The sequence below is a fragment of the Scatophagus argus genome, chromosome 10 (assembly GCF_020382885.2).
Source record: "Scatophagus argus isolate fScaArg1 chromosome 10, fScaArg1.pri, whole genome shotgun sequence".
Taxonomy (NCBI): domain Eukaryota; kingdom Metazoa; phylum Chordata; class Actinopteri; family Scatophagidae; genus Scatophagus; species Scatophagus argus.
The window spans coordinates 14,691,154-14,705,313 of NC_058502.1; the positions used below are offsets into that span (position 1 = coordinate 14,691,154).

A 14,160-nucleotide genomic window follows, 5' to 3' on the forward strand; every position below is an offset into this window, starting at 1 on the left:
CTGCTGGAGTAAAAAAAAAAAAAAAACACTTTCCGCTTTCACCTTTCACATTAAAAACCACCGAAATCTGAAACAGCAGTTCAAGCGTAATCGAAGCGAAACTATTTCCGGTCTCTTCCCTGCTCCTTCTTGTTAACTTGACACGACTGGCAGCATTTATCTCCACGACAGGGAGCCTGCGAGCAAAAACTTTGTCAGACTGACACAGAATGGAGAGAAGCTGACGCACCGTCATTTACCGGACCGTTAACTTTCTTCTTCAGACTTTCTTTCCTCATGCCATCGCAGCCTACACGCTGCGCTAAACCAGGCAGAAACTTGTGAGAGATAGTTTTTCAACAGTTTGAGCCGACAATTCAGCATATTTCTTTTCTTCTTTTCTTCTTTTTGGACATTTTAACCGCGTTATTACGCATGATGCACAAAGGGATGGGTCCTCTCCGGAGGCAAAAAACCGGATTACAAAATTTTTACAAAGTTTTTTATGTTTATCTGTCTATTTCAGTTGCTTATTCTTACAATATAGACTTAGAACATCCTGTGGTGTTCCGCGGACCAAATTCTAGTTTTTTTGGCTATTCTGTGCTGGAGCATTATCATGACAGCACACGCTGGTGAGTCCCAACTTTTCATGTTCCTGGAAATGTTGTCATTTTCTGTCAGTGAATTAGTAATTTTGAAAGAAATGCTGTTAGTGTCTGTGGAGCTCGGGCCGCATCCGTATTCAACAAATTCTGCATGGAAAGCAATTTCTGTTCGTGCTGTAACCTTTTCTGTCGGCAGCTGATTTTCTTTCTATATATATATATATATATATATATATATATATATATATCCAAAGAAGTTCCAGTGAGATTGATCAAAGTTACCGTAAGGTGTTTGGCGGGTGAAAGTGTCCCATCCTCTCTCCCCTCCTCATCTTGTCTGCAGGATAATAGTGGGTGCTCCGAGGGCAAACTCGACCTACAGTAGCTCGGTTCACTCTCCTGGAGCTGTATTTAAGTGTCGGGTTCACAGCAACCCAGAGCGCCGCTGCACAGAGATGGACCTGGGAAGAGGTCAGTCACCACTGCCTGCAGCATAAATTCAAAAGCATATTAATGGTTTGATGCTACAGTCCACACACACACACACTTTCCTGTAGCTTTTTCTTGTCCACTCTTTGCATAAACTCCCCCAAGCATCTGTTTTGTTTTATCAGAATAATGCAGCCTTATACTGCTCTTAACAGTGCTGCAGTTGTTCTTTGAGCTGTGGACCTGCTGTATGGAGACATACAAAAGAAAAGGGGGTCCTGTGCACAGGGGTCTATAAATATTTTGAAATATGATTTATGCTCCTGCTAATATTTTCCAAGCACGTGAGCCAAAATGTTGAGTCTCACCCCAACCCCCATGCTCTGTTCTTGTGGTCAAGAAAGCAGGGGTTCAAGCATGGCTTCAATATTAACCTCAGCACTTAGTCAATTTGTCAACCTGGTAAAAAAAAAAAGAAGAAATATGCATCATCACAGTGAGCCTGTGCTGCTTGGTGCTCAGTGAACCACATGCACCAGAGGAGCTGAAGTCTGACAGGCACACTGGGAGCCTACAACACAAAGAGGGGCCAACTAAATTTGTATTCTTCAAAAGATACATTAAGAAGCTTGTCCTCTTACTGGCTTTCCTCTGCTAATTGTGCTCGTGCAAATGTAACTTTTAGTGCATTTATGTTTACGATCTTTTTTATGATTTGTGACCTCCGTAAACTGGTTCGGGGTTCACAGTCAGTAATATTAACGGTATTACAAAGCGGTATGATGTAAATAAACAACATAGAGGAGGCTATTTGTATTCTGACATTTGATAACATTCCCTTTAGTAGATGTACAGTAACAGAAGAGTTGTCATGAAATACTTCAGCTAAGTGAAAAACATCGCGTTGATCTGCAGAATTCAAACTGTCAGCTGCGGGAAAATCACTCACACATTCAGCAGAAATAAATGAAACCCAAAATTGTAATAGCTGACAATGGCTGACAAGGAACAAGTCGCTTGCTTTAAGACATCCGCCATCCTGATGACTCAAGTGCTGTAAACTGCGCTCATTGTCTTTCAGGAAACAAGCCGAGAGAGTCCTGTGGGAAGACGTGCCAGGGAGACAGGGATGATGAGTGGATGGGGGTCAGCCTGGCCCGCCAGGACAGAGCCGACGGCAAGATACTGGTGAGTTCAGGGACAATGTGCCGCATTCACTTGTCCGAATTGTTTAATGCAAACCATGTACACTCATAAAAACAGACGTGATTATATTGACATCATTGTTGTTACAAATGTCGTAATGTACCATGAGCCACACAATTAAGCCACAGCAGGGCTCGGCATTACTGCCCTGCTTTAACACTCCTACAAGCTTTTTCACACAAGTAAAAAAAAAAAAAAGAACTTGAATGCTTTTTTTTTTTTTTTTTTTGCATATTCAAAGCTGGAGTAACAACTAAAGTCAGACAGATGTGGAAATTGCTGTGCGGTTACATAATACTGTAAAACATTTACCTCGTGTTTGGAGCTGGACGAGTCGGTGGAACAGGGTTTGTCAAGAGTAGACTGTTGTTTATAAAAACCGAGAGAGGGATTTAGAGAAATAGACTAACTAGTGGTGCTAATCCCAGAGGTGCTTGACTGGGTATTTGCACAGAGATCATAGGGCAGCTGGCAGAGTTTGTTTAGGCATCAGTCCCACTGTGGTGGTCCCATCCAGGGGCGGCCTTTCATTAAACGTTAACCCGTCGTCTCCTGTGCGGTGGGGAGCGAGGAAACCAGCGGACTTCCAGGACAGTTTTCAAGATGACTGGTGAACTTGACAACTCTTGAAACGCTCTTGACAGGCATGAATGTGTTCGACTACCTGCTGCTGATCCGAGCTCCTCCTCTGGGAGTCAGAGAAATCACAAGAATTCCTCCCTCTACCGATGTCCACATAACTGATTTGGCCTGTTAAGCCTCTATTCCTTTCAGTATGTTTTGTCTTTGGTTCACTTTTTGATACCTCAGTGGAATTTATTGGCACGATTTTCAAACCATCAGGCCATCAAAAGCTGAAGACTTCTTGGAGTTGTCAGTCTCTGGAATTTGAGCGTGGAGCTATAGAACAACGAGCTTTTAGCTCAGACAGGGTTATGATAAAAGGAAGGTTGGTGACTCTCGAGAGCCACGTGTTGCTGTGCCTTCCCAAAGCACTGATGTTTTTTTCTTTTCTTTTCTTTTTTTTTTTTTTTTTTTTATCTCATCTGAATGAGCTCACGTTTCTGTGCAACTGGGGTTGGGGGGGGGGGGCTGCTTGGCAGATGTGTATTATGGTGATTTCATCTGCGCCTTTAGTGAAGGCCTTGTTTGTGAGCCCTTTAAGCGAACAGGAACATGACAACAGCACAGAGTCCATACTGTGACCATAAATCCCTTTTTTTGTTTTTTAATAGAATCTGCATCCACTCAGGAGTGAAAGTTTATGCTGGTATCACTGCTAGTGTAGGCCAAGCTGTCCTTTCCAGACAGTCATCTGACGCTCTGTGTGCACCCGCAATCTGCCGAGCTCTTACATTCATTTAGATTGGCTGTGTGTCTGTGTGTGCGTGGGGAGGGGGATGGAGGAGTTAAACAGCACTAGGGGAAATGAAGTGAACTTTGTCTACACAGAGGCGTCCAGATCTGTCCCCAGAGCCACAGGAGCTCCACCACCGCCACCCCACCCCCCCTTGTGTACTAAATTAATACCACATTTACACATTAACATGGCCTGATTTGTGCAAAGATCGAAATCTACTCTATATTATCCTGTTTGCTTACCGATCCGTGGAATGTTTTATTTTGAAAATGGCAGCAGCAAAATATTGTTATGAGAATTCTTCACTGTCAGGTTTAGAAATGTATCCCCTGTTTCAGCAGCAGACTAATAAAGAAGGAGTTTGTTCTTTGTCTTTTGATCCTCTTTCTTTCTTTCTTTTTTTTTTTTTTTTTTTTTTTAACTGTCTGAACTTTTGGCTTCTCCAGCTGCCTGTAAAGCCCGGAGAAGCTGTTTTGAAATTAAAACTCTTAAAACACAAATGTTACTCTGAAGATTTTTTTTGCTGATCATTAACTGCTGCTGAGGGAACACAGTTCTGAAGCTGCAGCTGAGATATTCGCACCACAGACCATGGCTGTTATGGTCGGGGTTGTGGATGGGCTTTAATTTCCCCTCTCATTGATGATTATCATTTGACAGCCGCAGAGACGCACTGGCTCCAGCCCAGTGACAAAGGGGTTTCAACTCTCGGCCTGGTTGAGGAACGTCTGCCTGCAGTCTGACTTGTTTGTATTTACAGAGTAAGCATGCGCCTGAACAGACTTGTTTTCCTTTCCTGCTTTTCTCTTGCAGGCTTGTGCCCACCGCTGGAAAAACGTCTACTACGACTCGGAGCACATCCTTCCACATGGATACTGCTCCATCATTCCCCCCACCCTTCAGGGCAGGACGAAACCGCTCATCCCTTGTTATGAAGGTACAATAGAGGCGCTGTGGCACAGGAGAAATTTCATTAGGATTCTTCTTCTTTTCCATGTACATGAATGTAACTGACACAAAAAAAATATCAAACATATTGCTGGTGGTTAGAGATCGTGATGGTTTGTCCAGCGGCTCCTTACCCTTTTGCCCAGCAACTCCTTAAAATCAAGAAGAAAAAATATGATAATTTAGGGTAAGGAAAATATTTTTTGCCACAATTGTGGAGCGACTCTAAGAACTGCAGTGTTGGTCGGTGTGCCCACCACTTTGGTCCAGACTGAAATGTTTGGTTCAGTTTGGTACAGACGTTTATGGTGGTCACATCACATTTCCTCTTGTGTCACCATGCAGCTCACATGTGTGGTTTGGAGTGAAATATCTCAACTTTTGTGATCCCTTGTCCTTTCATCTAGCTCCACCACAAGGTAAAATCTTACTGTCCGGTGTTTTTGTTTATGACCAAATACCTTCAAAACAAATGACACTCCTCATTAGCCTCAGCTGCACTTTGGGTTTGGTGAAAATGACAGTGTGCTAAATTAAGGGCTGCGTTAAGCCAGGAGCGAGCTGGTTCATACGATGTGCTGTTCGACCACACTGGAAATCAAAAGTGTTCGAAGTTCTGAACTGGGGAGGGGATGCAACATCATTTATATTACAATTTGTGGATAATTTCACAGTCCCTCCTGGAAGACATTCAGAGTGCTGATTCATCTTGTTTATTTCTCATCTTTTAAATCAACTTGTGACCCTTCAGATTTGTCCTGAGACCCTTGAGACCACCAAGTTGAGACGCATGGATTCGGTCTGTTTATCCTCCTCCTCTCCTACATTTTTATCATGGCATGGGATCTCGCTAGGCAGTACCATCAGTGCGAAGCCCCACATCTGCTTCTGTGTTCGCCCTGAAGACTAGTAGCAGGAGAGCCTTGAAGTGTGATCCTTCTCCCTCAGTCCAACATCAGTACACTGTGGCAATAGCCTGCTGCTACAACTGAAGGACACACAGTTTGTTACACTGATTATATGAACATTTGTTCATATTGCACCTTTTTGCAAAAGAAAAACATTACTACAAGGGTGTAATTATGTCAGTTGTGCACAGATTTGGGTTTGGTCTTCCAGACATCAGGTGCTTTTAAGGACAGATTTGTTAGCACAGTAGAGCAATTGGATTTTGTTATGGTTGGAGTAAATCAAATCCATTTGGGCTGTAGTTTGTTTTCTTTGCAGGTTGTTTCCCTCTACAACACTAAAAATCATTTGAAGTTCCACTGGAAAACTAATGTACTGAATAACATTTTAAGCTGACTCATGCAAATGTGTTCTTCATATGTTTTGAGATGTGACTCAGAGCTATTTATCAAAAGCGGTTTTACACGTTAATTGTGCTCCCAGGTCAGGGTTTCACTTCCTTCCGTAAACATGGTTGCCAACAGTTGTGGAGAAGCCAGGCGGACTCTGCATGGGACTGTATTGTACAGTGCATTTTGCGCAGATCCAAGCTCAATATTTTTGTAACCCGAGAGAACTGTGTTCCCCAATGTAAGCGGTCCTCTTGCTGAATGTGGTGTTGCACCCCTTCTCTCAGTCTGCCTTCTGCCCCTGATTCCTCATGGATGGGAATGGGACTTTGACTAGCTCCATATGGAATGCAGGAAAAACTCCAGTAAATGCTGGCTCAAGCACACAGTGAAATAATTTGTGGTTTGTTTTTTCTTACAGACTATAAGCAGAAGTATGGGGAAGAGCACGGCTCGTGCCAAGCTGGGATAGCGGGAGTTTTCATGGAGGTCAGTAACAGTGCTTGTTCATCTTTATCCTTTTAATGCTCTCTTACTCCTAATCTAGCGCTTGTCTAGCGAGATTGTTTGTTGTCATCCAAACTCTGCTGTCTGGACACTCTTGGAGCTTTTGTCGTTCCAATACTGGGACTCATGTGATCACTTGAGAGTATGATTACCATGTGCCTAATGTCACAGAGATATCGCACACGCGGCTCAGGTTGCTTAAGATTTCAAATGATGTGGAAAAATTGAATAATACGGTCAGATCAAAGCGACGAGCACTCTGCTGACTAACTGCTGATAACAGTGAGCTTATGTTTCCATAGGCAGATAGTGTAGGAAAGGCTTCACTTGACCTGGTGTGGTTCCACGAGATAAAGCTTTTAAGAAAATACGAGTTTCCTTTTCTTTATGGCATGGCTGCACTGCTGTTTTGATACGACATCACCCTTGGCTTCACAATGCCTTTTTTGGGTCTTAAAATCACCTTTCAGTCACATGTTTTTCTGCAGAAAGTTGAAGCAGGTGCAGTGAGCAGAAGTGGCGAGTGGAAGGTCAAACTGATTTAATGTATAAATGCATTTGAGCAAAAATATAGTTTGACAGGGAGAATGTGCATAAGAGGAGTACATTTACATTTGATAATTTGACCAGTTCAGACATTTTGTTTTCTATATATTAGCAATATAATGCTTTCCTGATGCTGTCTGTGAAAAACATGTTCTGCAGAGGTCCTTTTCAAGTATCAAATTACTGTTATGCTCAATTTGGGACATACAGTAAAGTACAGTGGACTGCAAATGACTTCAAATGTGTCCACGGAGTACAGCTGTGCCCTCAGGGTAAAATGTTTTCTTTATTTCGTCTATGCTAAATAACATTATTTAACATTTATTCTTGTTTGGCCATTTTTAAGCAGAGACTCCCATCATTCTTTGTGAGGATTGATTATCATCAGATAAACCGATAAAGAAAATAATTCAGCCGCAGCCTTAAAGTTTACATTTGCTTGTTCACATTTACAAAAACAATACAAGCATGCAAACCTGTCACACACACGGTTTTGCTTTCATGAACTGGTTTCCTGTCACAGATACTAAAATGTTCATAAGAGTTCACATGATCCGCCTGCTAACTTGTTGAACATTTCACCACAAATTCGACACAATCCGAAAGTCTTGTTCACTGCTGCTATGAAGATTCAGGCTCATACCAGTGATGTAATGTTGTAATGTTTAGTTTATTTTGTTAACATAATCGAAACACAACATATGAGCCAGACGAAGCCGTGCAGGTGTTGAACTTCTAAGAGGAAGTTTTGCTGCAGCATGAGACGGCTCAGTCAGCATCATGTGAAACCTGTAAGTAACACTTGTGAGAGGACTTGTGGCTTCAGGAAAGAAAAGATTCTGATTTCACAATGATCCTACTGTTTTAAAAATACAAAATCATCAAAAACACTTTTTTTCAGAAGCTGAGGATGTTCATGCTGATCTGTTAAAGCATTTGAACCCCCACCCCCTTTGAAAGAATGCAAGGAATTTAAAGAAAAGATGTCCCACTGTTAAACCTTATCCCCATCTGAACCATGGTGCATACGCCTGGTGGTGCCCAGATGTTTGACACCACCAGAGCACAGGGGATACATATACTGCTGAGTAAGGTCATCACTGTGTTGTTTGGTTTGTTTAAGCTCTCAGTGGTAAGTACATACCTCCTCTGATGGAGATAGCATCAGTGGTGAAAATCAGGAAGTGCAGAGCAATGGTACACGGCTTTGTTGTAGTCGAAACAGAGCGTCTTAATTGTCGCGCTCTGGTCCCTTTAATTGCTGTGGAGCATCATGACAAAACTGCTGTGAACAATTCATTTTACAGCCGTCAATTTCGTCACTGAACTCTTCATCACATCAAAGGCAGCAGCCTCAGCTGGCATGCCATCTGGTTGTGCGGTTAAGAGCAGATAGCACAAACCAGTCTGCGGCTATTGGTTAACCAGACGTTCACCCAGCAGCGTTTTTCTTTTTTTTTTTTTTTTTCTTGTCTCCCTTCAGCAGGCTATTGCAGCGCAGACAGAAGGTGAGTCAGAAAATCACAGTCATCTGATTTCACTTTTTGCAGGAGCTGGTGGTGATGGGGGCGCCGGGGTCTTATTACTGGACCGGCACAATCAAGGTGTACAACCTGACTTCTGAATCCTTCTCCAGTCCAAATAAAGAAAACGTCGACTCCCACAGATACAGCTACCTTGGTGAGAGCCTGTTAATGAGGATAGTTGTGCTGAATGCCGCATTTGTGAGTAAATCAAAGGAGCTGTGACTGATTACCGTCTTTGTCTTCAGGCTACGCTGTGACTGCTGGGCACTTCTCCTCTCCTAACGTAATAGACGTGGCTGCAGGGGCGCCTCAGCACAGTGGCAGTGGAAAAGTAGGGCCTTCATCTGTTGTCTTTTTTCCAGCTGTTCTCTAGAGTTGCTTGCTACAGTGATTTGTTTTTCCTTCCGCCACAGGTTTACATTTTCAAAATCGATGGTGCGTCTTTGGTGAAAAGTTTTCAAGCTTCAGGGAAAATGGTATGAGCTGCGATGTGGTCTAACATTTCTGTTTTTAATTATTATACAGCACATATTTTTGCACTGAAGCTATTTTGATACTATAATTTTTCATCATGGTAGAGCACAGCCGCATTATTTCACTTCCTCGAGGATCTTGTGGTTGATTATCGCAAAGCGCTGCGGACACGCTGCTCTAATTGCTCTGTTGTCAGAACTGCACTGTTTATGTCTCTGTTAAGTGTTTAGACAGAGATTTAGAACACACTTGCCAGAAACCAAAGCCAGTGAGGTAGCTACAGCTTTCCACTCAGAGTAAATAAAAGGAAGTCACGGTAGCTTAAAAACATAAATTGTGTAAATGCTCCTTTAATGTTAGTATGTTAGTAAAAGGGGAGATAAAATTCAGTCAAATCGTGGATGGCATGTCAATTGTATGAACTGAAGGAGTGTCTGTGATCTGACCCATTGCTCTGTGGCTCGGCTTGGTTCCAGATGGGCTCTTACTTTGGCTCCTCATTGTGTGCAGTTGATCTGAACCAGGACGGCCTGTCAGACCTGCTGGTGGGGGCACCCATGCACAGCCAGCTCCGGGATGAGGGCCAGGTGTCTGTGTACATCAGCAAGGGCAATGTGAGTGGGATCTGTGGGTCAGTGGGAACATAATACCATAACTTCATGATTAACTTTACTGCAGTACGGCCAGTCTTCCTGTTTGAGGGCCACATTTGTACATTTCCGGACTGTTATTGTCATCTGCAGTGTTGATGATAATTTTGCTCTTCCCTTGTTTGATTTCTTTCTGACCATGTTTGTTATCAGGACACCAGAATAAAACATTGGAGCGTTGTGAGATTATTTAACTAACCTAAACTAGAGCGTCTGTTTGTACATTTTATATTTGTGAGTTATTTTGGAGAGAAGTTGACTGTTTGGTTGTTAAATTGTTTGGATATTATCAAAGCCAAGTAACTGCAATCGTGGCCAAAGAATTTGTTCTGAGAAAAGCTGCCATAATTTCACTGCAGCAGTTTAGAGTAGGAAATTTCTTTTTTTTTTTTTTCCTCTGTCAGCTCCGTTTACAAACCGTTGTCCTTCCTGTGCTGTTTTCAGGGGGTGATGGAGGAGGAGAGTGTTCTGAGTGGTGACAATGCTTTCAATGCACACTTTGGAGAATGCATTACTGCAATTGGAGACATAGACGACGATGGATATCAAGGTCAGTTTCAGTCAAAACAGTGTCCGCTCAGTCTGCATTTACTAACTTTTTAAGAGGCTTTTAAATGCATCGTATCATCTTCATCAGCAGATGAAGTTCAGGTGTCACTGTAGATGTTCTGATGGTGTATTTATCTGAGCACATTTAGGACTTCTTCATAACTTCTGCTAAAGGTTACATTATTATATGGTTTATTACAAATGAATTTTGTTGTGATTCTGTATGATATGAAAAAAGCAGTTCCCAGTCTGTGATGTCAGGGTTCCTTCAGTGTGTCACAACGTAAATCTGAGCCTCTTATCTTCTTTCAGTGAAATTTTAACCACAACTGAAACCTGTGTGAAGGAGTCACCAACAGACAGTGATTTAGTTTGAGTGGTGTAAAGTCAAAGTGTGGGGAACTACTCACTTAAAAGACCACAATGGGTGTTTAACCTGCTTTAGTCCATTAAACACAAATCACTTGTATTTCACAGTAGTGCTGACCATTTTTACAACCTTGCCGCAAGTTTCAAGATTGACCTCCTAGCTAGCGTGCAGCCACTGTTTTCATTTTCTTTCACTGTAATATCCATCACAGAGATCATATGCAATTTTTTTTTTGTTTCACTGTTGATGTGCAGCCGCGCATGAAGAGATGAGATTAAAAAAAATTATTACGAATCTGCTTCTGCAATGCAAACCAAAACAAACATATTCATTTTGTCTTTAGTTTTAGATGCCAGAGACCCATTGAATGCACCAAAAAGGAAATTTTAAAACTACTGGTAGTATCCTTTAACTACAGAATTTCCTCTGGGCATGTAAACTGTTTGTGACACTGAAGGCCTTGATGAGAGGTCAGAATTCAGATGGGGGATGTGCTTTACATGTTTATGTCTTGTAATGGCCCTCCAGTGGTCTATGAATCTATAATCCAGACAATAGCAGCCACTTTGGAATGGTATAGCGTGCTACAAAGCCATTTCCTCTGTCATCAGGCGAGTAGTAAAGTTTGTATTCTCACATCAGCCCACATACAAATGTAGGCTGATTAAGATGCTCATAAGGTGGAAGAAAACAGACATTCATTCACAGACATTTTGGTTCGATTACCCTGTGGGGAGGGGGATCTTTAGAAGATATTGCCCTCTCTCACCCTTGTGTGCACAGAGTCATCCAGATGCACACTCAGAGAGACGTGCATTTATACTGTCTGTTTTCCTGTCGCTCACATGGCTTGGCTCTGGGGACTCGATTTGGCATTCTTCTTACTGCTGCTGCCTGGTTTCATCTCCGTGTGAGATACACCTCAATGCTTACAGCCATTATGTGTGTGTGTGTGTATCTGTGAAGAAAGATGGCAGCTGTGAAGTATAACTCATCTTGCAACTCGTCACTCTTGGAGTGTCGAAAGAACCAGACTTGTCCGCTGACTGACAGTCTGTTATTTACGACTAGACTGCTACCATTTAATTTGAAAGAACTGGTGTAGAAATGAGAACACACATTTGGTTTCACGAACAAATTACTTGTTCAATTCTACCTCTACATAACGAGTTAATTATTGTGTGGTATTTATGAAAAAAGTGCTATTCTTTTACCATTTGTGCTTTGGTATGCTGCACCACATGTCATGGAAGTGTTTTGGTTTATAAAAAGAAAGCTTATATATGGACTTGCTGTGGAAATGGGATAAGGAGACGTTGTTTCAGTGCTCTTGCCAGCACTTTATAGTCCTGTTTCCACTCTCTCAGAGGTCGCGCAAGTTTTATGGCCACTAACAACACTTAATTGTCTATTAAGAGTCTTACAGTAACAGCTTGTTTCCCAGGCACTGGCCAGCTGAAAGTAAACAGGTTTATGAACACTTTTGTTCACACTCACAAACGCATACAGTCAAAGATATACTCATTCATTTCTATACCAACTTTTCAGAGAAACACTTCTTGTCCTCTGTTTGTCGTTCAGATGTAGCCATAGGAGCACCTAAAGAGGACGACTATGGTGGAGCTGTTTACATCTACCATGGCGATGCCACGGGAATCATCAGCAAATACTCCATGGTGAGAACTCCTCGTAGTGTCAGACAGCTGGCCTGTATCATTTAGGTGGTAGATGTATTTCACAGTAAGCTAAGGAATATCTTAATGTGACTCTCTTTTCTCTCGTTTATAAATGTAGCCTCATCAACATGTGCAACATTGTGATGTAAAGTGATGAAAACCATGTGTTCACCTTGTGTATTGACACAGTAGTTACCCGAAGTAGCTGACTAATGTGCGGTAAAGTCGCAGGTGGTGATGTTGCCTCAAGCACAAGCAGTTCTTCATGGGTTTCTGTTTTTATTGGAGTCTACAAAATATTTCAGTGTTAATAATCACCACATGCATTTGATCATCATCACTACTGAGATGTTTTGTAGAGGTTGTCCTTTTGAAGCTGTATTATGACTGCAGTCGGTGGTGTATTTTAGGAGCAGTTACTTGTGTGTGCTCCCCTGTGTGGCAGTGACACATCACTGTAGCTGTGCAAAACGATCATTTTTTAGTTCATCAGTGGATAAAGCACTACTAACCCTACTTCCCAGTATTTTAAAGGAATTGTTTGATGTTGTGGGTAATACCCTGAAAATATCCAGCTACTCTCATATCAGTACACAGATACAACCCGGAGGCAGCTAGCTTAGCTTAGCATAGAGATTGAGGGGAAAAAACTAGCCTCTCTCCAAAGGTGAAAAAAAATGCACCTACCAGCACCTCTAAAGATTGCTATTTAACATGATTTATCCTGTTTGTTTAATCCATACAAACAGTGAAATGTAGAAAGTAGTCCTTGTACTATAGGTATTCCTTGGCACAGAACAGCCAATGAACACTTCTGTCCTCACTGTGAACTCCTAGTAAAACCAAAACCTTTTTTACCCTTGTTTGCTCAAAACTTAAAACATCAGGTGTATTCTTGAACTCTGGAGAGTTCAGTGTGACTCTTCATGCTAAGCTTCCAAATGTGTTATTTACTGAAAATCTGTAAAAGCAAAGATCCCTCTTCTATGAAAAACAAACGCAGAGCGAAAACAAATCATACATCTTTTCCATGTTGGCTCATGTGTTATTTGAAAGCTGGTATCATCTGTTACAGAAACTGTCTGGGCGCAGTGTAAACCCTGGTCTGCAGATGTTTGGCCAGTCAATCTCCGGCAACGTGGACATGGATGGCAATGGATACGCAGGTACACTCAGACCAGATGAGAAGAAGCCTTGAAAGATTTTCATAGTCACATCAGGAAAATGAGAAGAAAACATGACAGGAAAGGATGGGATTATTAAATATTTGTTTTTTCACTCATGATTTTTGTCTCATTCCTTTTGCAATAGCAGTCCAGACTCGTGATAGAGGCATCTTGTTTACTGCATTCCACAGCTGACATTCAGACTAAACCAGCATAACAGTTAAAAACCTCTGTGCATTGTTCTGGATTTCCAGGTGTAAATAGTGCTGTCGGCCGATGTTGCAGGAAAACCTATCTTCTGTATCTCGTTCAGCAGTTAAAGTTTATGTTTTTGTTGCAGATGTTACTATTGGGGCTTTCATGGCGGACAGTGTAGTGCTGCTGAGGTGAGTGACTCACTCTTTGTGATGGTGCAGTATTTTTTTTTTTTTTAACCTCTGAGTTGTTTTAATGTCCAGTCTCTCCCACATTGCATCGCCGTGTTGTCTTGTGTGGTTGTAGGACCCGGCCTGTCATTACGGTGGATGTGTCCATCTTCCTGCCCGTCTCCATCAACATCTCTGTGCCGCAGTGCCACGAGGGCTACCAGAACCTAAACTGCTTCAACGTCACTGTATGCATGCGCTTCCGAGGAAGACAGCTGCCTGGGCAAATAGGTGAGGACAAATCCCGACACCACAAACCTCACAAAAGTTGTCAGTCCACTGTGAAAGTGCCATTAAACTCACTGTGACCCCACTGCTCTCACCCACTGAAACCAAAATGTATTTTAACGTATTAAAACGTATTGCCAAAGCATAAGCAAGCTAAGTATAAATAGCTAAGAATAAATTCAAAATACAGAAAAGTTTAATCATATTTTACATTA

At 42.0% G+C, this 14,160-nt stretch overlaps 1 protein-coding gene across 2 annotated transcripts in view; it reads left to right on the forward strand.

The window, feature by feature from the left end:
• The first annotated feature begins 39 nt into the window (after positions 1-39).
• Positions 40-14,160, forward strand: part of itga9 (integrin, alpha 9) — a 46,515-nt gene continuing 32,394 nt past the window's right edge. Inside the window, exons 1-14 of one of the 2 annotated variants that reach the window (XM_046402045.1) lie at positions 40-614; positions 931-1,058; positions 2,098-2,204; positions 4,396-4,519; positions 6,250-6,317; positions 8,432-8,561; positions 8,653-8,738; positions 8,821-8,883; positions 9,358-9,495; positions 9,976-10,081; positions 12,032-12,126; positions 13,202-13,292; positions 13,633-13,678; positions 13,794-13,948. In XM_046402045.1, the coding sequence (XP_046258001.1) occupies positions 415-614; positions 931-1,058; positions 2,098-2,204; positions 4,396-4,519; positions 6,250-6,317; positions 8,432-8,561; positions 8,653-8,738; positions 8,821-8,883; positions 9,358-9,495; positions 9,976-10,081; positions 12,032-12,126; positions 13,202-13,292; positions 13,633-13,678; positions 13,794-13,948 (1,537 nt within the window). In that variant the 5' untranslated portion in view covers positions 40-414. Of the gene's footprint in view, positions 615-930; positions 1,059-2,097; positions 2,205-4,395; positions 4,520-4,875; positions 4,950-6,249; positions 6,318-8,431; positions 8,562-8,652; positions 8,739-8,820; positions 8,884-9,357; positions 9,496-9,975; positions 10,082-12,031; positions 12,127-13,201; positions 13,293-13,632; positions 13,679-13,793; positions 13,949-14,160 lie in introns of those variants that run through there. The other variant, XM_046402046.1, reaches the window with a different exon arrangement.